This window comes from Perissodus microlepis, chromosome 13 (assembly GCF_051167445.1).
Source record: "Perissodus microlepis isolate ML-2025 ecotype Zambia chromosome 13, ASM5116744v1, whole genome shotgun sequence".
NCBI classification, from domain to species: Eukaryota; Metazoa; Chordata; class Actinopteri; order Cichliformes; family Cichlidae; genus Perissodus; species Perissodus microlepis.
In genome coordinates, this window is record NC_140473.1 from 15,379,669 (window position 1) to 15,406,516 (window position 26,848).

Consider the following 26,848-nt stretch of genomic DNA (forward strand, 5'->3'; position numbering starts at 1 on the left):
ACAGCTATAGTAGAATTCCAATTTGTGGTCCTCACAAAGATATCTAAACATGCTACACACACACACACACACACACACACACACACACACACACACACACACACACACGCACACACACGCACACACACACACACACACACACAGAAAAAGACCCTTTAGGCATGTCCTACACAGAGGGTATATTCACTGCATAAGCTCCTGGTTTTACTCCCTCCTGTAGTTGCCACAGTATGCCCTTCCCTTTTACTTCAATATTCCTCTCATAAACATGCTGGTTTGAGGGATTATGCTATTTATAAAGGTTTGATCACTGTCAAGTGATATCTTGATTGGTCACTCAGTCTGTTATTTTGTTTGGTTAATTTTGATAAACTGCATCCAGAATTGCAGGTAGGACCAGTGTGCACTGGGGGAGGGTCTTTAGTTGTTTTCACCTGAGAGAGTCAGGCAGCGGAAAGATAAATCAGCAAAGGGCATGGATTTTGTAAATCAACTGCCTTTGTCTGCATACAGTACATGACACAGGGCTGTTTGATAACGGGTTGTGCGGCAGCTACACAAACACTTCTCCTTTTTAGTGCTTAAAACCTTTTAGGTGTACTTCAGTGTTGTATTTACCATGTCTGACACTTCCCCCCTTTCACATGATGTGTTTGTGCAGATTTTAATTGTATAGACACACACACTCACTTGGTCCCACTCAGTCAGAAATGTTTGCAAATGAGTGACATGTTAATGTTTAACCAGTGACTCTGAAGGAAGTGACAGAGTTCAGACAGATAGGAAGCAGCAGCAGCCATTTTAGCAGAACATAACAATAGATGTTGTTATGTTCTTCTCCTCTCCTCTCACCCATGGAGCTCAGGCAAGGACACAGTTAACAATCAGCTTGTCTTTTATCATCCTGGCTGTGAGTACCATTGCTTATATTACTCAAATTGATGTTGATCTTGGCTTTTTACTGTGTAAAAACCATTTTAAAAGAGTGTAAGCTCACATTTTTCAGTTAAATTTACTCTAATGTCTATAATTGCAGAGGTTTGCATCTGCCATAGAAAGAGTTTAGTTCATGACGTTGCTGTTATAAAGTGGAGACTATGTTCACTGCCGTGAGTTCAGCACTGTGTGTGTTTCAGGTGAAAGTACGAGCGCCATGGTAACGCTGAATCGCTTGAGTGTAGCAGACCTGGACGACAGCTCTCAGCAGCTGCCTGAGGCCGCAGAAGCGGCAACCCCAAGACCAGCCTTTCACAGGAAGAAAGTGGTCCCAAAGACTGACTCCAGAGATGTTTTTCTCAGCAGGTGCAGCACATCTGTAGTACTGCATTTCCTTTGTGGGCCTGTTATCTGTGCTATTTATAACTAACACTATATTTTGTTGCATTAAAAAACAAACAATCTGCTGTAAAGAGAGGAGAACCTTTTCTTTAGCCTGATGCTGCTGATCGGATGTTATTTGGCTATTCTGATTCCTGCTTATCTCCCCTCGGACAAGGTGGCAGCTATCAGAGACGACTATCAACAACCCAAAGATATGGTACAGATGCATCTTTGTACATCTTGGCAAGTATTTGAGATGGTTTCTTTCCCTTTCTTTCAGCTTAAATGTTTTTCCCTCTGTTCAGGCCGTACTAAATCGGTCAGCCTCTCTGCTGGCAGGACCTTGTCTGCCTCGCTGGTGTCTAAACCACCTCAAGCACCTGTCTTGTCCTGTTGGCCTCCAAGACATCCCCGTGTTTGTACAGCAGGAGAGGCGTGAGCCATGGAGTCTGTCTCCTCCTCTTGGGTTTCAGGGCATCGAACAGCATCTCGCTGTAGCGCTCGCCACTCTGCCTCAACCTGGCCTGCCTCCATCATTGAAGAGAGAAGGCAGCTGCACGCGATGCGTGGTGGTGGGTAGTGGAGGGATTCTTCATGGGAGCCATCTTGGATCACATATAGATCAGTATGACATCATTATCAGGTATGCATTCCTGTGTCAAGTGGACACCAGTGGAAAGACAGACTATGGCGCCTATTTTAAAACCGTTGTGATGGTTGTCATCTCACAGGCTGAATAATGCTCCGGTGCACGGCTTTGAGAGAGATGTTGGTTCGAGGACAACCATTCGCCTGACGTACCCAGAGGGAGCACCTCACTCCTCAAACGAGTACAGAAAGACTAGCATATTTGCTGTGGTGGTCTTTAAGAGCCTAGATTTAGACTGGCTTACTTCTGTCATCACCAAACAACCTCTGGTAAGGCCACATCACAAGATCCTCCACTGCACACGGAAAGGGCATATTGCACACACAAGCATCACAGAAAGTCATGTAGCAATGGCACTATACTATACATATACACCCTATATCTCCTTTTATTTTTATTTTTCAATAGAGCTTCTGGTCCAAAATGTGGTTCTGGAAGGAAGTTGTGGATCATATCCCCCTGACACCAGAGAGCTTCAAGATCGTCCACCCAGAGATTATTCACAAGATGGGCCAAGTTATAGAGAAATATGAACTGAACCAGAGAAATGTGAGTTTCTATGAATGAATAATCTGTGGACATTAATGACTGTGCAAATAACAAAATTACTTTCACTTAAAATCATAAACTCACAGCTGTTAGGAGGGCTTTTGCTATCATGCTGAGTAATTCTAACGAAACGGGACTGAACTCTTATGTTGCAAACTACGTCACGGGTCGTTTTTTTTCCTCCCCAAGAACATATTGCCAACAATTGGTGCCACTGGAGTGGTGATGGCTTTGCAGATGTGCGACCAGGTGAGCCTGGCTGGGTTTGGGTATGACATGCAGCACCCCGAGGCCAGGCTTCATTATTATGAGGCCATACGCATGGACACAATGAAGTCTCAAGTAAGTTTAGCTTAATGATCAAAGCAGTGGCAAGGAGGCGTCTGAGCTTCATGTTTTGACTCATTTTCCCCCCTATGATTATATCCAGGTGGTGCATGATGTAACTGCTGAAAAACTCTTCTTGAAGGACCTGGTGGCTGCAGGAGTAGTGACTGACCTAACAGGAGGGGTATGAGTCAAAGATTGGTGATATACAGAACTGAAGAACTCTACACACTGCAGACTGATTCTAAAATGCTCACAGCATCATGTGGTTAACTGACTGCTGAGCACATTTAACTCCAAGTGACGGTAGAGGCTAATTTCTCATTACAATTCAATGAACATGTTAAATCACTGGATCCTGTTCTGTAATTGTGATAGGAGAAGCTAAATTGTGCTACCACACAGAAACATGTGATGGTCTAGGTTCACACTGTACTATTTCAACTGAGTTTACAACAATTTAATAAACATAAAACATAAGAATGTGAGACTACTGATTGTTTTTTCTCAAAAATTATTTATCGTTTATTAAGACAGACAAACCATAATTACTATTACTATGTTTCCTTCATACATCTTATTACGCTGCCATTAGTAAAGGCAAAAAAAGGGACAATAGCTGCATTTCTTAAAAACAACCCCCCCAAAAAAAAAATCAGCCACAAATTTTAAAAAGAAAAAAAAAAAAATCTCAGTAAAATGATACAAATATTTAGATTAATAATAAATAAGAAATAAGTCAAATACATATTTTTAAGAACATATTAAAATACCCAAAAATTAGGAAGTGGAACATGCTTCATAAAAGACGAGGTGTGTACAGTGCACAGTGGGGTTTGATTTATCTAATCAGAAATCAAAGCGCTTTCAATAAATAATTTTGGGATTTTAAACACAATACAAAAATACACTGACAATGAAACAGATGCAGAACACAACATGTAAAATAAGAGTTGTTTTTTTTGTTCTTGGCTACTCTGACCCACTGTGAGAGTGTGGGTCTGTCTACAGCAGTGGGTTGCGTGAGGGCTCCCATAATTTGCTTGCCAGCTGCCTGCAGTGCTGGAGGATGATCTCAGTGGGGATGACTCCCAGGTGAACTGTTAGGAGCTCGTAGCATTTCACTGTCTCGCCCGGGTGATTCTTACTATAGTACCGAAGCAGCTTCCTGCAACATGCATCGCTTTGTTTAGTCAGGAGAACGAATTAAAGAAAAATATTTCTATCACACCAGGCTGGTTACCTGTAGTAATTCTGAGCAAGCATCCCGATAGGGGCGGAGTCATCGGGCATGGTGGGTATGTCTTTTGCCTCCAACTTGAAGCCCTGATTGAAGAGGTATACAAATTGAATTATAGGCTTTTTTGCTGTTTCAGGCTGTTAAATTTGTTTTTATGGATAACAGAACAAAGTACAGCAGTGACTTACAGTTTCATTTTCAAACCAGAGAAAGTAGCAGAAGTAGAAATCTCCATCACGTAATGTTAGAGTGGTGTAACCCTTCTGAAGATAGTGCCGTGTTGTGCTGACCAGGCTCCACATCTTCAGTATGGATTAGAAAAAAGAAATGACAAAAATATGCATACTGTGATTATCCACACGCTGTCTTATGCACAGCCTAATGTACGATGAACATGAGGCTACAGGTAGCTGGCCTAATTTATCACAACACTAGGAAACAGTCGACACATAAACTTACCACCACACATAAAACAAAACTATCTGTACATGTTTGACTTCAGATGTCAAGTGTAAAACAGTTACACAGGTTTCGGTGTGCACAAATATCACTCGATCATGTACAGTAATTATTTGCCAGTTTGGCTAACAATCGTAGTGAGAAATCGTTATAAACTGTGCGAAAATCTTGAGCCACCCCTCAGTTCTTCATATTTTGCTTCCAAGAAGTCAGACTTTGTCATTTTTTGAGTAATAGGTCTCCAGGCTTTCTGAAGGTCTTTCAAAGCTTTTCTTTGATATTGCCTGCCTTTTCACCAATTTTCAGTCCAGTCCTTGCACCTGACCATTTGCAGAGTGATATAAAAAAGGCACCTACCACAAAAGAAGAATTAATGTTGTGTCTAGACATAACAGAAAACTTAGCAAAAGGCTTACTTCAAATTCCTTACTACCTTTGGCACTTTGTTACTAGCAGCCTGTTCCACAAACACACAGTTTGCTGACATTTCTTTAGTTGAGTCTAGGAAAAATGCCAAAGATGACATAGCTTGATAGACATAAAATTGTATTTTTGAACCAACAATGTGATTCCCAAAAAGCTATTAGCTGAAAACTTGTCATATCCTTAAAAATGTAACTGAAAACTGAACAAGTGAAGGCCAAAAAAGAAATGGCAGGCCTAAAACCCAGCAGATGAACAGTATGTTAAAGTCATACCCTTAAGAAATGGAAAACATTCCTGCAAAGACCTGACACAGCAACTGAGAAATGCATCTGACCATTAGGTCTACTGTTCATTGAAGAGAGAAATTGACTGAAGTAGGGCAACAGATCTTATCGAGTGAGAAATTCAAATTTGACATTTTTTGTTCAAATAATCATCAATATGTACAGAGATGAGACGAGTAGAACAGTCGAGTGTCTACAGTTAGCTACAGCTACTCTATTTCCATCTATGTTTGGACATATTCCAATAAATCAATTAACCCATTTCCCATTTTCCCAGCAAAATAGAAAGAAATGACGAGGGGGCTATTGACTTCTATACTTTACCCCAAAACAAAGATGTAGTTCTAGTTTTAGTGACCTTGTTTTTGATATACTGAGCCACTGGTCCCTTCCCCAGCTCAGACGTGGTCCGCTCTGTGATGCTGAGTGATGGCGCTATCATTTGTCCGCTTGATCGGTCCACACAGATAAAATGGATGAGGCCTGGGAAATCCTCCAGGTAAGTGAGATTAATCAGTTAAGATTAATACGCTCAGCATAATAATGGGTTTGTTTTTTGGGTTTTTTAAGTGTATGTATGTTGTTAAAAACCATAAAAATACAAAATATACTTTTACAAATATTACAAATTCTGCTTTGTAGAAAACAATTAGAAATTAGACAAAACAGGACATCACAGAGTTGCTGCACTGAGAGGATATGAGACCATGGTGATGTTCCTCTTGCTTTTCACTAACAGGAAGTCCTTCCAGTCCATCAGTTTCTCCCTTAGAGAGTGAGACAAAGAAGAAGATAGGAAGACAAAGAGGATACAGAGAAAACAATGAAGGACGAGGTTGCACAGTGTCAAAATAAAAAATGAAGTCAAGTTGGCAAATCTAAAATATAACAACGAAAATAGTAGCTGACAGACACTCACTGCACCATCGCCTGGGCCCGTTCTTGCAGGCCAGGGGAGAGACGACGAGGAGTGTCGTCTGGTCCAGAGTCAGACAGAAAACACTGTCGGTATATGCCACACAGTTGGGTCTTCATGTTCTTGCACCACGGGATAAGACTGCAACATAAACAGACATTTAAAGCCTCACGGGGTCATCAAACTGTCTTGCTGTCATTCGGCCAGCAGAGGGCAGTAAGAGACTTACTCTCTGCTGAACCCAGGCCCTCCTCTGGAGAAGGCCCGGTTTTTGAATTCGGCCCAGACATTTTGCAACTGTGAGGACTGGTTAGAAGAAGAAAAGACAAAAAAAAAGAAAAAGATTTGATTGGATCATGTGCAAACATTCTGTGTTTCTGTGATAACAAATGAGGATTAAAGGAATTTGTATTTTAAAGTCAGTTTTTTGACTTGGGTGTTTGTGGCAAAGGCAGACGAGTGCTGAGGAAGTGTAGAAGAATACAGCCACTCAACGCAAAAGCACAACAACACACAAAAACAAACCTGTATCCCATTCAGTGCCAGGGTTTTAAGGAATTTATCCAGCTTGCTGCGCACTTCATGCATAGGCTGGCCTCTTGTGGAACCTCCTTGGCCTTCATTTAAGCGCTTCTCCAGTTTGGCGAAGGCTTCCAAAAATGTATACACAGACATGGCTACTCCACTGTGTGGAAACTGACACAGATGACACAGATAAATATAAAAGCAAAAATATATTTAGATGCTGTGAACACTTCATGGCACAGAGGTTAAATAAATGTATCTCCAAATAAGTCAAAGACTCCCCCTACTGGCCACAAAACCACAATATGTCTGTGCGCACATACTGTAAACAAGCAAATTACTGCACATATAGATTGTACGCGACTTCATATGGAGTCACTGATACACACATTGTTTGCTTGTCGGTATTCACAAACCTTAGTTAGCAGCACTAGTGTGATGCCAGGCCACAGTGGGAGACAGTACATGGAGTGAGGCATCATGGGATAGAGGCCATCTTTTTGCGAGACCTCTAAGAAGACTTTGTGAGGGGTTGCTGGATCAGGTGGATAAACTTCTAGAGTACTCAAGCTGTCCTCTGCCATCTGAATACAGTGTGTTTCACATTGTGTCAGGGTAACACACAAACAGAAAGCTGTTTACTTTGTTTACAAATGTATTCTCACCTGGATGTCTGGGTCTACAAACTCAAACACAGGAGTGCTTCCCCTCACTGGCTTTTCTGGTGATGCGTACAAAATAAAGGAACAAATGACGAGGAACATGCTCTGCACACTTAACATGACTTAATCTGGTCACAGATACAGTTTGAGAAGTAGGAATCTGCATTTTGTATCTACTCGGTTTTATCCTTGTCTGTTAAAATCTGTTTGATGATCTGAACACAAAAGCTCTACTCAACAACCCACCTGAACTGCTTGAGTTTTTGTCTGTAGGTGAGGGCTCTGGGGTGTAAAAACTTTCATGGCCAGAACCAGATGTACTATCAATATCCTTCAGGCAAAGTGCACAGAAAGAGAGAATAAACACTCAGTAACAACATGCTTTGTCTGTGCTGTTTGAGAGGCTGTCACCACTTTGTACCTCTGGACTTGGGTCATCCACATCCACGTTGCTAGGATACATATTCTGTGCCATGATGATGAGGGCCAGGAGGTCTGAGGTGCTGAGTATACTTGCATTGCGACTAGAAAGAAATAGATGGTTGTAGCCATTACCATGTTGAATTGTAAAAAGTAAAAAAGGTAGGTATGAGTATATGAACTGTAAGTACAGGTGATATACGAGGAAGGGTGTAAGCTATAAAAATAATGTGACAGGTTTATAGAAACATCTGTACCTGGAGTAGAAAGCGAGCAGTTTGGTGTGAACCAGGATGAAGGCATGCAGCACCTCCTCTCCTCCTCTCTCTACGCTGCTGTTGATCTGCTGAACCAAACGGCGCTCCAGGAATTCGATGCACTGCTCACACAGTGTGGGGTGGATCAGCCTCTCCACCGCCTAACAGAGTGATGATGGTGATTTTTAAATAAGATATTAAAGAGTTTTTTTATAAAAAAAAAAAAAAGAAAAAGTCTATTTTCTAATCTGTACTAAGTGAGAAAGAACCACACCTCCACTAAGAAGCTCTGATCATTCTCTCGGAGGTGGCTGTAGGTCTCCAGCAGACTCTGGAGATGCTTCCACAGTCTCAGCCTTTGCTCCGTGTCCCGGGCGCGCAGTCTGGTGACAAGCAACATATGCTCATACTAAATCTCATGCTGTATTAAAAGCCAATGATAAACAGACAAAATGTCTTACTCTTTCCTGAGGAGGTTCCCACTGAGGGTCACCATGCCAAACAAAACTTCAATCATCTTATTCATCACATAGATTTTCCTCCTTAGATCCTCCTCCTTTTCCTCGCCGTCTCCATTCACAGCAATGTACAGGCACTCATCAAACTGTAGACACAAAATACCCTAATAAATGTGGTTTTGCCCCAAGCGAATGAATGAGCTGGAAAATAAAGTGAAGGCGGTTGTCTTCTGCTCTTTGATTTCTTTAAGCAATAAAGGGTTTACACAAGAAAGAGCTAAAAGGCTGCTGACACTGAGTGGACCTGAAACATGTCAAGTGCTTGGACTCGATAACTGCATCATGCGCGGCAGGAGGATAAAGCCTTAACAAGACTCACATGATAAAACATGCTGCTTCACAGAGACAAAGGCCTGCATTTAGGTGCTGTTACTGAAGCCTGATTGCTTTACAGATCAGAAATCTTCAAACAAGGTCAAGAGAAATTAGAGTCATAGCACAATTTTTAGATAACTTAGGAACTTGTGCAGGGGGAAGAAGACAGTTTTTTCTGTGTATGGCGGGTGCTACCTGGTGTAGTACGTAGATGTGGTTGTTTTCTGTCGTGAAAGATGTGTAGCTGTCAGCCTCTGTCACCATGGTGCTGAAGGAGATGATGATGGGAGCAAACAGAGTGCTGATGCTGTCCTCAAAGGCCGGAAACTGGGAGAGAAAAAAAGCAAACGATCAACTCATTTTAACACATACAGGAAACAAGTTCAAAAGCACATGCAGAGTGTCTGCTGAGTACAGCTTTCTTCAACTTTACCCCGTGGCCTTCCTCTTGAGATGCTCCATACTGTTCCTGGATATTCTGCTGAAATTCCAAGTCAGTCCAGTAGAAGAGCATTTCAGCACTCTCACTTGCTATCAGCAAGCACTTCATCTGGACTACAGATGCGTTCCTGTCCTGTTTTAATGCGGTGTCCTATTTTACTCCAACTTCTCCACACGCATTAGGCTGTAAAAAAAAATGTTAAAAGTACTGAGGTGAAAGACATAAAACAGAGTCCGGGGAGGAATTATTGTGAAGCACAAAGGACTGACTTGATACTATTCACACAGCTAAGGCATGCCCACAAGGAAGATGTTAAAATCTTGAAACACGATTAAACAGTCCTCAGATTTCCATTTTATTGTTCCAGCATTTAGAGCACAAGTTTGAGAAATAAAGAAAAAAAGATCACATCATTTTTTTCATAAGTATTGATCTGAAAGCTCCCCTAAAGAATCTAATGTCTGTGTAAGCATGCATTTATATTTGATTAGCTTACAGAAGCAGTTCTCAGTGTGCAGGACTGGCCTCCTGATGGGGCTTAAAGCCACTGCAGGTAGGTGTGGACAACCAGGTGGCAAGAATATAAAGCAGAATGAATGATATATTCTTATATTGTTGATGACTGTAATAGAAAATGTTGGAGAACTAGTGACTTATGAAAAGGTTGCCAAATAGACCCTGACTGATATATTGGTGGGGCCGATATTAGCCATTAGCAAGTATATCGATGTCGGCATTGTAATACCCGAAACACCCTTCAACCATGGTGCGTTTCCCATTACAGAAAACTTGATCAGGTAGTTCACTCAACTCTGAGTGTTTTCACCCTTAGTTAAGCATGTGTGTGAATACAGAAGGCATTGTCAATGCAAAAGCCATCATCAAGTGAAAAATCTTAGTTAATGGAGCTTCAATACCACAATTCAATGTGGAAATAGTTAAATAAAGAGCAAAGCCTCCATTGTAATACAGAGGAATATGAAGTTAGTCAGTCTGGGTCATGACGCTTATTTTGAAAAACAGGACTGTTTCATGGGGCTGAAAAAAAATCCACCCATATATCAGATTTTTAAATAAACAAATATTGCTATTTGTATCGACCTAAAAATCCTATATTATTAGGAAATAGGGATACTTGTTTAAAAAAAAATCATTATAGATTATAGGTACAGAAATTAATGACACTTGTATCTCTGTAGCATCTTTGGTATAAAGATCACGATTAGCCATGAGCTCAGTGACACTGAGTCATTGTAACAGTATTATTATTGTGAATATATTTGCCACAGGAGTAACCAAAAGCAAGTAAATAAGCCTTCTCCTAGGCTCTGTTGCTTCCTGGCCTAAAGTAGGTAGACTCTGATAGTATATTAATGAGGATATCCAGGCTCAGAGGCAGGAAAAAAGTAAGATCGGGAGTAGAAATACCAAAATGTCCATCCTTGTTCACAAAGGTCCTTCTCCTCAACAAAAGATTTAAATAATGTTTGTAATTGTGGTGAGAGCAACACAGTGAGTGTACAGATGGGGTAACGACAGCTTTGAAACAGAAAGGATCCTTAGGGGCTCAGAGCTTTGAAACATAACAGTCTTTTCTTCTCTTTCTTTTTATGTTTTGGCTGGTTTTTGTACATCTAACGCATATTTAATTAATATCTCATGATAGCCAGTTGGGCAAAAACTGTGAGAAAGGCAGAAAAATCTGATTTGCAAATCTTTTGCAAACCCATAGACTAAAAATGTGCAGTCAGAAACACCTGATGTAACCATGAGCAGCTTATCGTTTTTCATGGAGCTCCGATCCGTGCACTCACATCCCGTGTTTTACTAAAAACCTTCCCTCTTTTACAAAACTTTAACTTCCTCCATACACAGTCTGCTGATCCACAAACGTAGTGACCAAAGTTACAACTCGTGTCACCGCAAATCACTCACACGCCGGATAACTCCAGCATCCCAGTCCAGTGTCTCCGTTGTCCTATCAATCAGCCCTCCTCAGCTTTGCGTGCCGTTTGAGGACGTTTTCATAGCGGGTTACAGTTTCAACCCAAGCTGCCTTCTTCCTTCCGCGCTGCAGCACCACACCAGCGTTCAGTCATGTGACTTCAGGCAGGAAGTTTGCTGGTGTGAAAAGAGCTGGAGCTGTCAAACTATCGAGGAGAAGCGCCCGCCAGACTGCTGCTGTTAAGGAGCTCGTGTTAAGTGGAAGCTCCTCGAAGTGGATTACCCCTCGGGGAGCTCGATGATCAGTGAGGCAGGAAAAAGTCATGTGCTGGTGCACAAAGTGGCCCACATGACTAGGGGAGCTATGCTGTATAATAGCTGGTATTTGTGGCATGCAGCTGCATGATTGAGACTGAGATTAGTAGCGTACTCGTGCCCGCTTTTTTTTTTTTTTTTTTTTTTTTTAAATCTTGGTTTGACATTTAGTGCAAATCTGTTTGCCTGTTGTAGTAAAGCTTCGGGATTTGTATGGAAGCTACTGAGAAAACGGCAAATCTTTGCCGTGTACAGAGGAAAAAATATTGAAATTAATTAATTGGATGTATTATATTGTAGTGGGTGGTGGTGGTGGGGGAGTCACAGTGTTTGGCAAATATATGAAAGTTACATTTATGTGATTAATACTGCAAAAGGCCTGGTGTTCATTCCAAGTCAGACTTTCGCATTTGGGAGCTGTTGCTGTCCACCAAATGGAATCCTACGAGGAGTGAATGCAAAAGAAACAGGTAGTTCTACTGCAAAATCAAAACAGTTCCACCAGAGAGCGAGCGGTGCTGAAATCAAAGAAGTTTGCTACATTCAGAGGGAAAAAGAAAACACTGATCAGCATTAAAAACCAAAAAAAAAAACCCCTAACCCGTTTTGGACACCCATGCAAGACAACATTGTTGGATGATAGCAGGATGCTTTCCATGGTAAAGAGAAAGGCATTTACAACATCTACCCAGTTTAAGAACACTCCCCAGCTCCCCTTTCAGTTCATTCACTATAATGTGCAAATCAGAGATCAGCCTAGAAAAGCCAGATTAGGCTTTTCATACCTAAAAAGCTATTCAACATTTCATCTGGATAGACAGATAAACGTGTACATGTACAGAGCCCTTGTAGAACCAAGTCTTGCCACTTGACAGCCATCCTGAAATATCTAAAAGCACTTATTTAGACACTTATTTTGAAGCGTTGTCACTAAAGCTTTCTTTGATTTAAGTGGTCACTTTGGTGTCACAGTTGCATGTATAAAGTCACCCGTAAAAACATTTATAAAAAAATCTAAAAAGAGTGCTGTCATTGCTCAAAATGTTTTAAGACTTTTTCTCCCCTCCTCCGGAAGTTAGACTTCCACCACCTTTGCTGATGGTGTTTTCTCTTTAATGATGTGAAGGGGAAAGCACCTGTTAAACACACGGTGTAATAAGTGTTTATTGACAGAAAAGAGAAGCAGCCTGATAAATTCTAAACTGTGCTCAGATTTAGTCAAATGCAGCAGTGCGTTAGAGCACAGATCTAAAACAAACAGCGATGGCATCACACAAGTTTTTGAAGGTCAGGAAGTGGAATATTAATCAAAATTCTTGATCTTGACCATTTTAAGCTGCATTTTGCTACCTGAAGTCAAAATTAAAGCCTGGAGACCCCAGAAACAAACAACAACTTAAAAAGGCTTGGCAAAGTCTCATAAAAAACATAGATTCCACACTGCACACAGTCACAGAACATTTTTATCTAAGTAGCTTTATATTTCATATTATGTTACGTGACTTCAAAGTGTAGTGGTTTGCAACCAAAAGACCCCCAGTTCAATCCCTGGAGGAGACAGAAATAATTTTGGTGTTGTGTCAGGAAGGACAGTCGATATAAAAACTCTGTCACATGAAAAAATGTGGAGCTTTTTATTTAATATTATATTAATTTGCCAAATTGCTCATGAGTCCCTAAAAACCAGGGACTGGGTATCAAAATTGCTGCTGTTCTTCAAAGGTTATTGAGGAAACCTTAAAACCTTTTGAATTAAACCAAAAGTCTGCATTTTTGAATCTCATCCTTCTATAGTGGTAATGTGACGTGTTTTGATAAATGGCTAAAATAACAAGCTATATACATGGACCTTACTCTGCATGCTGAGCAAAGATTTTAGGAGGTGGCCTGCTGGCTTGGGTGGCACTCCCACAAAAGCATGTTTCTCAGGTTAATTGGTGATTCTAAATTGGTCATAGGCATGAATATGAGCATGAATGGTTGTTTGTCTCTCTGTGTTAGCCCTGCGATACACTGGTGACTTGTCCAGGGTGTACCCAGCGTCTCACCCAATGACAGCTGGCATAGGTTTGAGGCTCCCTGTGACCTGGAATTGGAGAAGTGGAAGAAAGTCAATGGAATGATGGATGAACAGATTAATGTTCTAATTGGTCCAAAACTGATTCTGAAGCATGAAAACACAGTGAACATCCACCCATTTATCACAGTAGGCACAAAAAGTCCTGGGACAGACACTTTGTTGTCTTAATCTTTAGATCAGGTTTTCACTCATGCAGGAGTGCCACTTCGGGAGAGCCAGTTACCACAGAATTGACATTTACTAGATCTTAGTGCCAGTGAGAATAAAGACGAATAGACCTATAGCGTGACCGAGTGTTTCTAACAAACATTTTCCAAAAAAGGAAAGGCATCTTTTCTGGAGTGAGTTAATTTTACAGGCCACTGGGTCAGTTTGACTTTGGGGCCAATGCCATTGGGTCAGTGTAAGAAACTGTTCCTACAGAGACTGTAGGAACAGCTTAAATCTGCACAAGAACAGTTTCAAGTTCTTGGAGGTGCATTGAACAACCTGGAAAACCTAGGCTGAATGAAAAGTTAGTTTCATGAAATGTTGACTTGAGTATTCTGTTTGATCCATATTGTACGACCTAAAAAACAAAATAAACCAACGTGGTTATATTTATGAAAGCATGTTAATTTTTTGGTGCTTAAAACCTTTGCAGTAAACAACATATTACACATATCTTCCATATAAAAACATATTCAACAAATATCATTATGTTTTTCAGAGAAAGGTCTTCAGCAAATCTGTGTTATATCATAATATTCGGCACTGTTTGTATACTTGGCTGCTGAGTAGAGCAAAGAACCATAGTAGGATAAATATTTATGTTTTATTAACCTTGCTTAGCTCAAAATGGTTCAAAATGCCAAGACTTTAATGTTGCGGGCCAAAATCTAATCTGGTCCATCAGTTTTCTAGGGATCCAGCATCCACAGAAGTCTTACTTAAGCTGTATCCTGTATATACAGAGTAAACATCTAGAAATCCTCAGTGTTTGCTAACAGGGCAAGAGGGCCTTGCATGTCTCAAAATGGATCATGGAGTATAAACAGTGTTAGGTGGGCCTGGGTAGCAGTTACCTCGACTAAGGAGAGACTGTCACGCAGAAGTGGCTGGACACCATACAGTCCTCCTAAACCACAACAGAATTTGATTTTGTCAGAGGATTTGATGTTCAGCCGTTATTGTCGCAAAGCATGGGTTTATATGAACCAGAGTTTGCCAAACAAAACCATTTCAACCCATTCAGGTTGATAAGATCCTGTTCTGAGTCTTAGGAAGTTCACTAAGTTCACTGTTCCCATTGCCTCGGTCAATTATTGCTTAACCATTACTTTCAGAGCAGAGGTACTGCAGGTAGTTAACAAATTCAACATGCTTTTCATCAGAAAGGCATGCAGTTTTATTTTCTGATCCATATCAACAGGTAGCTGATGTAAGAATATTTCTAACCCGCACTGGCAACTGAGATTTAAAGCAATTTTCTGGAGCGTGCTGCCCAATTTAATCGACTTATCTTATTCAACTTTAGTACATCTGCTCTCTCTCTGACTTTACTTTGAAAATAAAGCATGTTTTCATCTAACCCTGTATATATATGTGTGTGGCCAACACAGTATAATGAATAAAATTTCCTCTTCAAAGATCCCAGATGAAGTGAGCCAGGTGTTAACGAGTCTGGTTTGATTCTTACATGTCAACAATGTCGGGCTGTTTAAAATAAACCACATGTGAAAGGAGGCTGTTCCTGAAGTTCATTTCTCAGACCAAACATTTCTGCTCCTTACATGAAAGCAAGAAGCTATTTCGCATGAATGGCACAAAATCTAATTCAAGGTATATGCTTTGGATCAGGCTCTTGAAGGGGTGCCAGTGGTAACGACTCCGTGTCAGGAAAGATCAAATTTGCTCAGTGGAGTTTTTCCTGTGTAGGAGAACCCGAAGGAACCTAGATGACGGACATTTAACCATGGTCCTTTATTTCCCTTCTATACGAGTCTACCAAGCAGATTCCAGTTGTCTATGCATCAGCGCACACTGAGCCAAGTGTGGCTCAGGTTTAGCCTGTCTGGGTCAAGCTGAGGTCTGGACTTTTAGTTCATCCTGGCTTCATGTTTCCCATCAGCAGCTGCCTCATGCAGTGACAAGACAGCACTCTTCCCGCTACAAAGACTTGCTCCAGCTGCTTCCACAACTGGGGCCACAGAGTCTAACAGTCTGTGTGTGTGTGTGTGTGTGTGTGTGTGTGTGTGTGTGTGTGTGTATAAAGAGCTGATTGAGTGAGTGCACAAACGATGGTAAACTTTAATACCGTGCCTTTGTATTGGGATCACAGTACAAGGGCATTTCTGCTTTGCTTTGTGCTCTTGTGCAAGTATAAATCATATCTTCCGATCTCTTTGTTTCTTTTTTCTATTGGTCACCATGTGCTCCTGCAGATCTCCGTCATGTCCCGAGAACCGCTGTGGAGTCTGGTTTCAGTGCACTTTCACATGATGGGACTTAGCTGTTTGTGCAGACGTAAAACTTCCTCCCAAATCCCCTCTTTAATGCTATAATGAATTTACAGTCAAAGGTTATGGAGTCTGACCTGTAGACAAACTAACATCTGAGTAGGATTACATTCTTTGTTTTAGTGTAGTCTGTGGTGAATTGCTCATTTTTACAAAAGAAAATAAAGAAAGCTTTCAAGATCTTGGGTATTTTTAGGTCTTTATTATTAATGTAAACTTTTTTTTTTTTTACCAAAAAATAATATAGGCACACTTTACATATATAAAATAATGCTCTCCAAATGAAATATGAACATCTCTACATTAACTATAAACACATTCAGAGGATAAGTATTCTTTATATTTTACATGTTTAGACACTTAACCTGCACTTGCTTATCACTGTTCTTAATGGTGTCAGTTTAAAGCTCAAAAGGCGTCATGACTAGCTCTCTCGAGGGGACATTTTCACTGACCGCGGTCTTACTTTTCAGCATAAGTTAGTCAAAATATTTTGAAGTAAAATGCAGATGACAGTCTGTAAACCATCGCAAGATAGTTGGATTTATGTGTGTTGGTCCCCCCCCCCCCCTTTTAATTAGACCCACCACCATGTGTGTGTTTATTTTTTTTTAAAATCAATGTCAGTTGGTCACCCTGTTACTGAATGAGTACATTCCTACAGGGTCTTTTTTGTTCTTTTGCATAGATTTTGCTTTAAAATTGGGGCATTAGTACAACTCTTATATAATAGAAATATAAAGACAAAGCAATATAAATTAGTTGTATACTGAATATAAGTAAACATATCAAGCTTAAAACACTTTATCACTCTTTTTTATGTACAATACATACTCTAATAATATGACAGTGAACCTGTACAATATGTACTGTAAAATATATATATATAGTATATTTAGTACAAAAGAAACCTAGCAGCATTAAAGGATTAAAAACAAAAGATCAAGAAAAGAAAAGAGTAAGAAGTGCTAAAATGCACCTGAAAAAAATCTGTATTTGATTTTTTTTTTTTTTTTAATCTATAGTCTGATTTAGCTGTGGATCCAGGTGATGTGAATGATGGGTTCACATTATCTATCTGCGCATCACAGCAAAACAGCTAGTGACACATCCTGGCTATTATATTCTGCAGTTAAACTGAAGTGCGCACAAAGATCCTCAAAGCATGCACACAAAAAAGAATGAGGGGAAAAAAGAGATTTGCAATTTTCAGCCATTTGATATGGCAGAGGAAAACAAAGTGTGGTTTGAGCGGCACCCTCAACAGACACATCAGTAGCTTTATCAATAAAACACAAGCATACACAAACATACACAGACAGCATGGGGTCAAGAAGAAACACACCATGGTATGTTTTCTCTCTGTGAAAAGGATCAAGTCATACTAAAAGTGATTTGTGTAAATCTCCTCATTCTGTAGGTCAAAGATTAGAAATAGAGGCTGTAAATAAACTTTCAAAAGTCTAAACTCTCTAACACAAGGTTAAAAAATTTGTGTTTTTTTTATTTCTGCAACTGCAGTCTTGTAGCATTTGAGGAACTGCTGGTAAAAAGCAATTAGAAGTTTTCAGTGCGTGTGTGTCTTGACTTAGAAAGCCTGGGTTTATTTTTTTCATCTGCTTGATCATTTAAATATATATCAGTGCGGATGGAAGCATGTTATCCAGAGAATTGTTTTGTCTGTAAGAGTACTTGAGAATTTTGTAAAAATTTCTCACAAAGTGGTATTCTAGTCTTTAAAATCTGAGTAAAACTGGTGTTGGTGGTGTGGTATCAGATGATACTTCATGGGAATAAAGGATCAATGTTATCTCCGACAGGCGTAAGCATTAATATTTTTGATAACATAAAAACCTATAGTCATGGGAGGCATAGCTATTGTCCGTCCCGCCCTCAATGTCTTGGGCTTCAGCTCTGGGAATGTCTCATTGTTCATCATGACCAGCTTTTCCCCATTCAACTGGACATGTCTGCAAAGAGAAGAAGAAATACGGTGTGTTAACTCAGTGAGTTACAACATGCTTAAGTCACATAATCGAACTTACCGACCGTCTTATATTCCAAGTCTTCTTCTCCTGCCTTCTGACAAATTAAACTGGTAGGCCATGGTAAGACTTTATCAACCAAAGACTCGGGATCTTCATTATTTCATGGGCCTTGTATCTTGCCTATCATTCTGCCAGCAGGGGGTGCTGTTGTCACATTATTGTAATTAAAACAACTGCAAAGTGTGAAAACTGACATGTTGAGTGGAAAATACCAAGAGCAAACCCAAGTTTATTTCTCTGTTAACATTTTGGGTCATCTGTATTCCCTAATATTTGGCTTTAGCAGCATTTACTGCAGCTGCTCACGGTGATGAAAGTCAGAAGGCTACAAAAACTAATATGCTCCTAATATATTTGAAACAATTTTCTACAATATAACACTTAAAGTGTTATATTGTAATGATTTAGGTTGTCACATTCATCAAAAATAACCCTTGCTACATCTTCAACTACTGTAAAACCTATTAATATTTATTTTTTCTTTTTAAGACTCCTGACTAGGCATGATCATAGAAATCTACTTATGTGAACAAATCCAATTTTACAAAGTCAAACACCAGTTTCATTATACCAAATAACAGTCAGTTTGAGTATGACCTTTACTTTTTTAATTCACAGTGGTTCTCTTTATCCATACAGGACACAATATGCTAATTATTATTAGTGTAAATGCAGTCTGTCCACACTATTTTCTATCTTGTTATGACTACGTTTTCACTGAGATTGTAATGTTCACAATAATAAAGGAATAAAGGGCAGTGGTTTGAAGACTTTTACATGAACATTGAATTCAAGAAAAGATCAAATAAAATGATGTTCACTAATGAGAAGTTGTAATTCAAACCGGACTGCTCAAAGCCTTTCTTCAACATACATGGGTCTGAAAACTTAAAAAGTTCCACTACTCAAACCAATTTATAGACATCTGGTGTTGCTAAATTCATCATAAAAATCTCCTTGCACTCCATGTGGTAAATGAAAGCACTTTAGGCCAGGCACATCGTTAGCTTGCTCTCCTATTAATTGCCTTGCGATCCTGTTCTAACACCTAAAACATCCTCCATCATTACACTGTTATTGAAGGATCATGCTTGAGCTTTCATTAAGGCCGCATGTGGGTATCATATAACAAAAAGACAGACACGCACACACACAGTCTTAGGTCATTAGACTGTTATTTCAGGATTTGCGTCTTAAGTCTGAGTCCGAATAACAGGCCAGGGGATTAAGGGAGAGAGTTAAAGACTGAAACCATAAAGTTTTTATTTTAAGAGACATTTTAAGGAAATGGGAATTATATTACCTTGTTACATAAAGTGAAATGTATTGTAGCCAAATGGAATGTATATGAAAAATCGATTGCTAAAACATCTGTTGTAGGCTATAAAAACAGACTCAAAAAAGGACATGAAAACACATTAAAACTTTGCAAAGGACTCTGCACTCTGAAAATTTCCTTCAATAATTAAGCTGGCAAATTAAAGCAGTGCAATGACAATGACCATCTGAACAAACTTAAGTTTTATTTTTCAGTTAGCTTTAATTGTTACACATTATTCTTTATGAGAATACTTGTCTTCACCTAACTCTAATCCAGATAAAGACAGGAAAAGGTAATTGTATTTAATTGTACATTTGCATGTTTTGCGGTGTGGCACTCACTCAGCATGCTGGCTCCATATAAATTATACACTGTGGTCATAAAAGTAAATTGAGTCACTGCAGCTCTTTGAAGTTTTGATGTTTAACACCATATTAAGTTTGGAGGCATAAAGTTATTTATAAAATTATGATTTTCCTATTCTTCATTTCAGTGTTTTTCTGACATTTGCACAAAGTAATTCCTTTTACAAACCAAGGTTTACTCAAGCAGTGTACAAATAATCAGCATTTTATTCTTTTTTTTTGTTTTATATGAGCAATAACTGTCTCTCAGCAGCACATTTCTCTTTTTTGAGTGACATAAATAAATAGAAAAGAACTGTTTCACATAGAAAACAATTACCTAAAGCACGTGTGCATGTTTAAGTTTATATCTGCACATGTGTAAGAGACTAGAGATACTAACTTGGCTCGCAGTCCATCATTGCCATAGGGCTGCAGTAGGTACTGATGGACAGTCTTGTTCCGTAACGTTCCAGCCAATTTGATTTTCTTCCTCGATCGATGCAGGTTGATGATGTAGATCGTTATGGATCCTCTGACATAGTTATGACTAGTGTCACAAAGAAAAAGATGGACACTGCCTCATTAATTTTCTTTTACATTTAGAAAAAAAGAGATCAGGGCACAACAGAAAACGTCGCCTCTCCACATCTGTTAATGGGGATTCATTATATATTACATTGCCATGTTGCATAAAATTCTCTATAATTAAAGATGACTACAAAGAGAAGAAAGTCTTTGATATTTGCATCCCATATAGTAATGGAATAAACCCACGACTCCTTGATCTAATCTGGATCAAAAGGCTTTCGGAAAATTAATAAAGAAAGATAAAGCAGGCTAAAAAAAGGAAATTCCTTTACATAGCAAGTTACTCTTTATTATAGCCTAAAACCCATCATCTACTGTATATTTAGCATCAACATATTAAACTGCATTTCATTTTTGAAGCCTTTATCATTCCAATAAAGTCGATCTAATACAGAAATCCGCTTCTCTTAAACAATATCCAGTATTGAAACCTGCCGCTGTCTGGCCCAGGGTCAAATGAGGGGTGTGAACACAAAGGGCAACACTTCTTGAGTTACACAGACAACAGTCTTTGAGTCCCTCTCCTTAGAGCAAAACACCGGGGACACAATTTGATAGGAATACTGGTCAAAGGTAAATAACTCAGTGAGACAGATAAGACAAACATGATAAAATCTAATAAGAGCCCATATATGAGGACAAAGACAACACAGCTCTAGTGAATACCACATGTCAGCCTTGGTGTTCACCGTCTGGTAGACATCGCTCCCAGTTACCACCTCCTAAATCTCATATCTTCAAAGCAATATTGGATTTTGGTTTTATGTTTACCTTTGTTTTTTTGTGCACAGGTTTAGCAATTTCAGTAACCCGGCAGGACTGTTAATGTTTAATATATCTACCAGGAGATATAGTCCCGTACTCCTACTGGGAACACATTATATCTGGCTCTGTGTTAAACTCCTACAGCCTTGTTTCTCAGAAATGTGGACCATGGTTCAGATGGAGTAGGAGATAATAACCTTTTAGACCTTTAAAATGATGAGGTTCTTAAAGATCCAAACCAGGAACATAAACATGTGTTGATGCTGTTTGATGTTGGAGCATCGCTGGAAAGTGAAAAAAATGCCATTCAAACCACTAAAAGGGGTAAAAGGGCAGTGGAAGTCATATTTAATCTGCAAAGACTGCTTGGACACATTTATATTCTTTGCTCTCTAATACAATTTAGTCAAACCACCAAGACTACAATGGTTTGCCTACTTAAGGGCTGACTGTGTAAAACCACAAAGTAGCAGAAATAATGGCAACTGAAGTGGCTTTGGATTTGAGACAGACTGCTTTAGTGCTTCACCGTCTGAACATATGAGTTTAGGGCTGATTGGTATCTTGAGTGGAGCTCAGTGACTCCACATGCCGAGGGCATTTCTCTACTCCTAAATTTACAATACATACCAAGAGACTGAGTGAGTACACTTGTTGAAAACTATTTAGAATATCAGCATGAGTGTCATTAGAACTCACGCTTCTGTAGTATTTCTTGCACATTTATCAACCATCTATCTTTGCCGTGCTCCGATATTTTTCTAAGAGATGCTCCACCTGTAAATGAGCACCGTCTAGAGTATAGCCGTAAGTCTACCCTGGTGCTGACAGCCACTGGCCTGGGTTAAATGATAACCTTGAACAGGCCATGGTGGCACTCTTTATCTCCTCGCGGCACAGACTGCCTTATTGTCCCTCCCCCTCAAATATCCCCCTCCAGCCAATCTGACATGGGATAAAGGTCTGTGCACACCTTTCAGCAGCCCTTTGACGACAGGGAGACAGAACCCACACACCTGATAAGTGATACCCGTTAAGTTTTATAGTCTCTGAGCTGTGAATGAGCAGGTGTCTATGGTCTGCTTATTTATGGGACGCCAAATGGTGGAGTTAGGGATTTTGTTCTTCCTCACCAGACACCAGCCTCAGGTGTTTGCGAGAGGCAAGAGGGGGGGTTCTTTAAACTACAGTCATCTGTTTTCTGTCTGACATTCCTGAAAGTATTGCTAGACTTTACTAAAAGTCTATGAGCATTCAGCAGCAAAAAACAAAAACCAAAACCAAAAACTGGAACAGGTTACAAACTAATCCAAGGTAGTTAAGCACGTACTTTTGATAGCTGGTACAGTGGGCATAGATACGTAGTTTGTCTCGTATGACTCGTCCTGGTTGCGGCTTCCTCTGCAGTCCAGCCACTCGCACAGCTAAAACCTTGGGACCAACCAGGCGTCTAAACACCAGAGAAAACCAGTAATCCTGTAAATGAAATATCATCACACACACACACACACACACACACACACACACACAGAGACAACAATTTGCATTATTTTTATGATTGCATTAGTTAATTCATTCTCATTGTAATTTTCAAGACAGGGTTCCAGTAGTGACAGGTGAAAGACACCAGTAAAAAGCAATAGTTGTGGAGAAGACGTTTTACATGCAAAATAAAAGAAAACAACATTTCATTTAAAAAAAAAAAAAAAAAAAAAAGAAAGAGAGAAACTCTGGATTCCCCTCAAACAGAACAGCTCCAAAATATCTATTGTTTTTAATCGAGCCATGAAATGTCCTGGTGATTGTAGAAACAGATTTGGTTTCGCAAACTGTGAGAGTTAAGTATGTGTCGGTAAGTGGCTAACGTGTGTAAAGAGAGATGTGGTGCACAAAAACATCAAGTCTGAATACTGGACTTCTAGTTGGAGCGCACTGTCACATGACACACGTCACATTGTATTTAACAACCGCTGACTCGTTTAGATTTGACACTTCTTAAACATGACATTTTTACAAAATATTATGCTCTATCATGAATTGCTGTATTCATTATGATTGGTGAGTGGACCACCATACTAAGTTAAACTCTATAGACTATAGGGACTCAACACCTCTTCAAGAGACCCAGAACAACATGTGCTCCTCAGGAAGTTCCCATGCAATCCTGCATATGGCAACATTTAAGGGCTTCTTTTTTCCACTCAGACTTTAACTTAATTTGCTGCCAAGGCATCGAAGAAGCACAGCACAGTATAGAACAGTATAGTGGTGGCCACGGCCAGAGGGACAGATGAATGAATGTATGATCCATGATTATTACACAAAGAATAAGACAAAGAGCAGTGACGAGTCTTGGGTTTCATTTATTCCAAACTTGTTGCTTTGTTTTTAAATTTCAAAAACACATGTAACAAAAAACATCAATAAACCGATATAATTTAATCTGTGGCTGTAATGACCACAGCAATGATTAGTGATTGTTAATGTGGAATATTTTAGAGAAATATCTGTTGAGGTTCTAGATCTCCAGCTGTGTAACTGTTTCCTTCTTATCCTATTGCTCGCCATAGTCTTTTTCACCCCTTTCCGTGTCTTTTTTAAATTTAATTTTGTTTTTTTGCACCTTACTTTCCCCCCTTGGATACATATACAGACAAAGGTCAACTGCTGGAACAACCATTACTTCAAGAACTGGTAACATGCCAATATAAATAAAATAAAAACACCAGACACCAAACAAACTTCAGCTGCTCAGAGGTAACAAAGGATGATAACAATTAAACCTTTATGGTTAGCTAATACGGACCAATTAGATTCAGCCCACTGCATCATCAACCTGCTTTTGATGTAAGAAATAAAAATTCTTTCTTCTTTAACTGTGAGCAAAAATCTCCATACTTACTGCCAGTCAAACAGAGTTCTGTTTAAAGAATGGATCTCAGACAAAATCAGCCATTTCTTTAATTTAGGCGTTTACTACTCACTTCTAAAGGGGATGGCTGACACATGTGGAGTCAAAACAACACAAAACAGGAAAGAGAAGCATGATTGGGAAAGAAGAGTATGCTTTAAAAAAAGTAGGAAGGGGAGGGGAGAAAAGTGTGGAAAAAAGATGAAGCAGTTGAGCCATTCAGTGGGCTGGGGGCTTTCACTAGATTCTACCAATGGTGGAGTCATCCTATAGGGGATGGGGCCAGGTCATAAATTTCCCATGCAGTGGACAGGTTGGCGCTGCAGTGAATTCTCTCAGCAGGTAGGCTGGTGCAGCCTTCAGACATCCAGCCATGTTAAAAGCATTGTGATCTTAGCGGGAGATCCCCATTCCCAGAAAAATAATGGAGACAAAGAGGGAGGAAAAAATGAAGCCATCTTTATTGTGTAATATCTTATAGGTGAAGTGAGGTTAAAGTAAGTGCATGCCCGCTAGTGAGATCTAATGAGGGCATTTCTGAAAAATGTTTTGCAGATGTAATTAGTTCATGAGCCCAACAACATTAGCAGCTAATAATGTATTTTGGAGCTGCCAGTACACATTAGACTACCTATTTCTAAGTAAAGCAAAATGAAAAGAAAAAGAATATAAGTCCTAAATAATAACAAATGTTTGATAAATGCCTCCATCATTTTTTCCTTTATTGTTGGAAGAATGATTTACTGTCATTAATATAATCTTCTCACCCTACACTGCCTCTGCTTTATATAAACCCATTTTTATTAACTGAATAAATCTTTTTTATGAACTTGGCACGTGGTAGCATTTTATCACTTCTTGACATTTCAGGATTTTTTTTTAACAAAATGAGATTAGCTAAAAAGCGAGACAATGCTACAAAGCACCCTTTTAAAAAGAATTTAATTAGAGGGTTTAATAAGAAACAAACATCGTGACTGCAGAGGTATACCTCTTACACGTGTTAATATAATTCCCCCCTCATATTCTAATAATGCACAACCAAGTGACTAACAATGAAACAATAATACGTTTTTGTTTTTTAGGTTTTTTTATTTTTTAGACCAAACCACTGGGGAACTTGGCATTGGGCAGTCTCATTCCACACAGGTTTGCAGGCTATTTGACTAACATGCCTGTGCATCAGATTCTCAGGTTGCAGATCTCTCACCGGCAGACTGTCCCACACAGAGAAGCACAAAGTTATGATGGGGGTTGAGGGGAGCAGTGACACTGTCCTGTGCTACTGATAAAGGGCTAAGGTTACATGGCATTTTGCCCCCGCGTCTAACTACTCATCACCACTAAACACCTTTCATCTCAGCTAATAGCTCCCACGGGAAAGAGCAAGAGGTGCCATCAACGCACAAAGTCTAATAAGGGAAAACTCTTGCATAGTTGTCCGGTCAGATCTTGGCCATTTTGATTGCAGCACTAAGAAAGTGAACAGACATTTTAATCTTTTTTGAAATAAAATAAAGAGGCTTACAGGTAGAGGGTTAAAATTCTGGTCCACAAGATGTGTGTATCCATAGTCAAAGAATGAGTGACGCAACACAACATCAATGCCATTCAGTGCAGCCATACCCAGTGTGTTCATCCACCTGCAATATGTGAAAAATATGTGATACATGAGAAATAGTCAATATTTTATTAGGAATAAATACTTTTAACTAGAAAATATGAAAGATTTTTTTAATTGTGGCTTCCAATGTTTTAAGCAAAGGTAGTATGATGATAACAATACTTACAGAAAGCCAGCAGCATACGTGTCAGAGAGATTGCTGATGCCGCTTGCCCATGCTGGCCCAAGTCCACCAAGCCACACCTTCTTACCCGGAGTATGTGTGTTCACAACCTGCGATGAGTCATTGAAAAGAAAATTATCAACAAATTTGGATTTCACATTTTAGGCTTAAGAATCAGTGCAACCTTTTCCATCTAAAATTATCTGAGGACCATCCATCCAACTCACGATTGGGCTCGGCTGGAGATTATGCCAGCTAACATTGAACAAGAGGTGGGATAAGCAGCATCCCTAGTCCATCTGAGGAGCATTACAATCCTAAATTCTTAACTTTATAAACTTTAATGATGAAGAGGAACCTTTGTTTTGTTATGCTAAATGACTGCATTTTACTGTCTCTGTAAACGAGTGAGACATCGTGAGAGTTTGCAACAAAATACTTCTAGCAATACAAAGAGAACAATAATAAATATAATAATAATAATAACAACAAATCAGAAAGACATAAACCTGACCTTATTGTTTGAGTGGTGGTACACAGAGGAATCCCACTCCTTTTGCCTGTTAAGTTTTATTTCTTGGTAGTGATTGCTTATTTTCCCAGATCATCTTTCAACTCACCCAGTTTTGATAATATTACGAATTGGCAGCCATAACCATCTTACCCTCAGGGCTTACTTTTGTGGTTTGCACATGTGGCTTCTTCAGCAACCCCGCCCCAAAACTATCTCAGGACTGGATGATCCAGAATTTTGCAAACTCATTAGAAATGCAAATATATGTCTGGTCATATAGTTTGTATTTACACTACAGGTATAGAACTCCAGAGTTTAAGGAGTCATTACAGGCATCCCCATTTTATCAAGCATACAATATATATGCATATGACTGGGATTATTTATAGTCAAAGTTTAAGTAAAACTTAAGTACCTTGGT

The 26,848-nt window shown here is 39.4% G+C and overlaps 3 protein-coding genes across 3 annotated transcripts in view; 1 reads left to right on the forward strand and 2 right to left on the reverse strand.

Annotated features, from left to right (window-relative positions):
* Window positions 1-818: 818 nt before the first annotated feature.
* Window positions 819-3,320, forward strand: st3gal7 (ST3 beta-galactoside alpha-2,3-sialyltransferase 7). Its single transcript, XM_084948876.1, has 8 exons — window positions 819-910; window positions 1,137-1,302; window positions 1,411-1,537; window positions 1,626-1,963; window positions 2,052-2,238; window positions 2,378-2,518; window positions 2,708-2,860; window positions 2,949-3,320. The coding sequence occupies exons 2-8, from the start codon at window positions 1,154-1,156 to the stop codon at window positions 3,033-3,035; spliced, it is 1,182 nt and encodes a 393-aa protein (XP_084805002.1). The 5' UTR covers window positions 819-910; window positions 1,137-1,153; the 3' UTR covers window positions 3,036-3,320.
* A 37-nt stretch (window positions 3,321-3,357) lies between these two features.
* On the reverse strand, window positions 3,358-11,557 carry hps1 (HPS1 biogenesis of lysosomal organelles complex 3 subunit 1). Its single transcript, XM_084949393.1, has 18 exons — window positions 11,245-11,557; window positions 9,301-9,492; window positions 9,063-9,194; window positions 8,496-8,638; window positions 8,309-8,417; window positions 8,035-8,195; window positions 7,779-7,881; window positions 7,604-7,688; window positions 7,361-7,416; window positions 7,112-7,279; window positions 6,696-6,866; window positions 6,400-6,476; window positions 6,174-6,311; window positions 5,956-6,021; window positions 5,613-5,757; window positions 4,274-4,387; window positions 4,089-4,171; window positions 3,358-4,013 (listed from the first exon to the last, which is right to left on the reverse strand). Exons 2-18 carry the CDS (start codon window positions 9,415-9,417, stop codon window positions 3,851-3,853), a joined length of 2,031 nt encoding a protein of 676 aa, XP_084805519.1. The 5' UTR covers window positions 9,418-9,492; window positions 11,245-11,557; the 3' UTR covers window positions 3,358-3,850.
* Window positions 11,558-16,397: 4,840 nt separating this feature from the next.
* hpse2 (heparanase 2) overlaps window positions 16,398-26,848 on the reverse strand; it is a 52,759-nt gene continuing 42,308 nt past the window's right edge. The window contains exons 7-12 of the mRNA XM_084949482.1: window positions 26,843-26,848; window positions 25,917-26,023; window positions 25,655-25,769; window positions 22,546-22,691; window positions 20,263-20,409; window positions 16,398-18,116 (exon numbers count right to left, since the gene is read on the reverse strand). The exon at window positions 26,843-26,848 is cut by the window's right edge and continues 88 nt beyond it. Coding sequence (XP_084805608.1) covers window positions 17,954-18,116; window positions 20,263-20,409; window positions 22,546-22,691; window positions 25,655-25,769; window positions 25,917-26,023; window positions 26,843-26,848 — 684 coding nt within the window. The 3' untranslated portion in view covers window positions 16,398-17,953. The remainder of the gene's footprint in view (window positions 18,117-20,262; window positions 20,410-22,545; window positions 22,692-25,654; window positions 25,770-25,916; window positions 26,024-26,842) is intronic.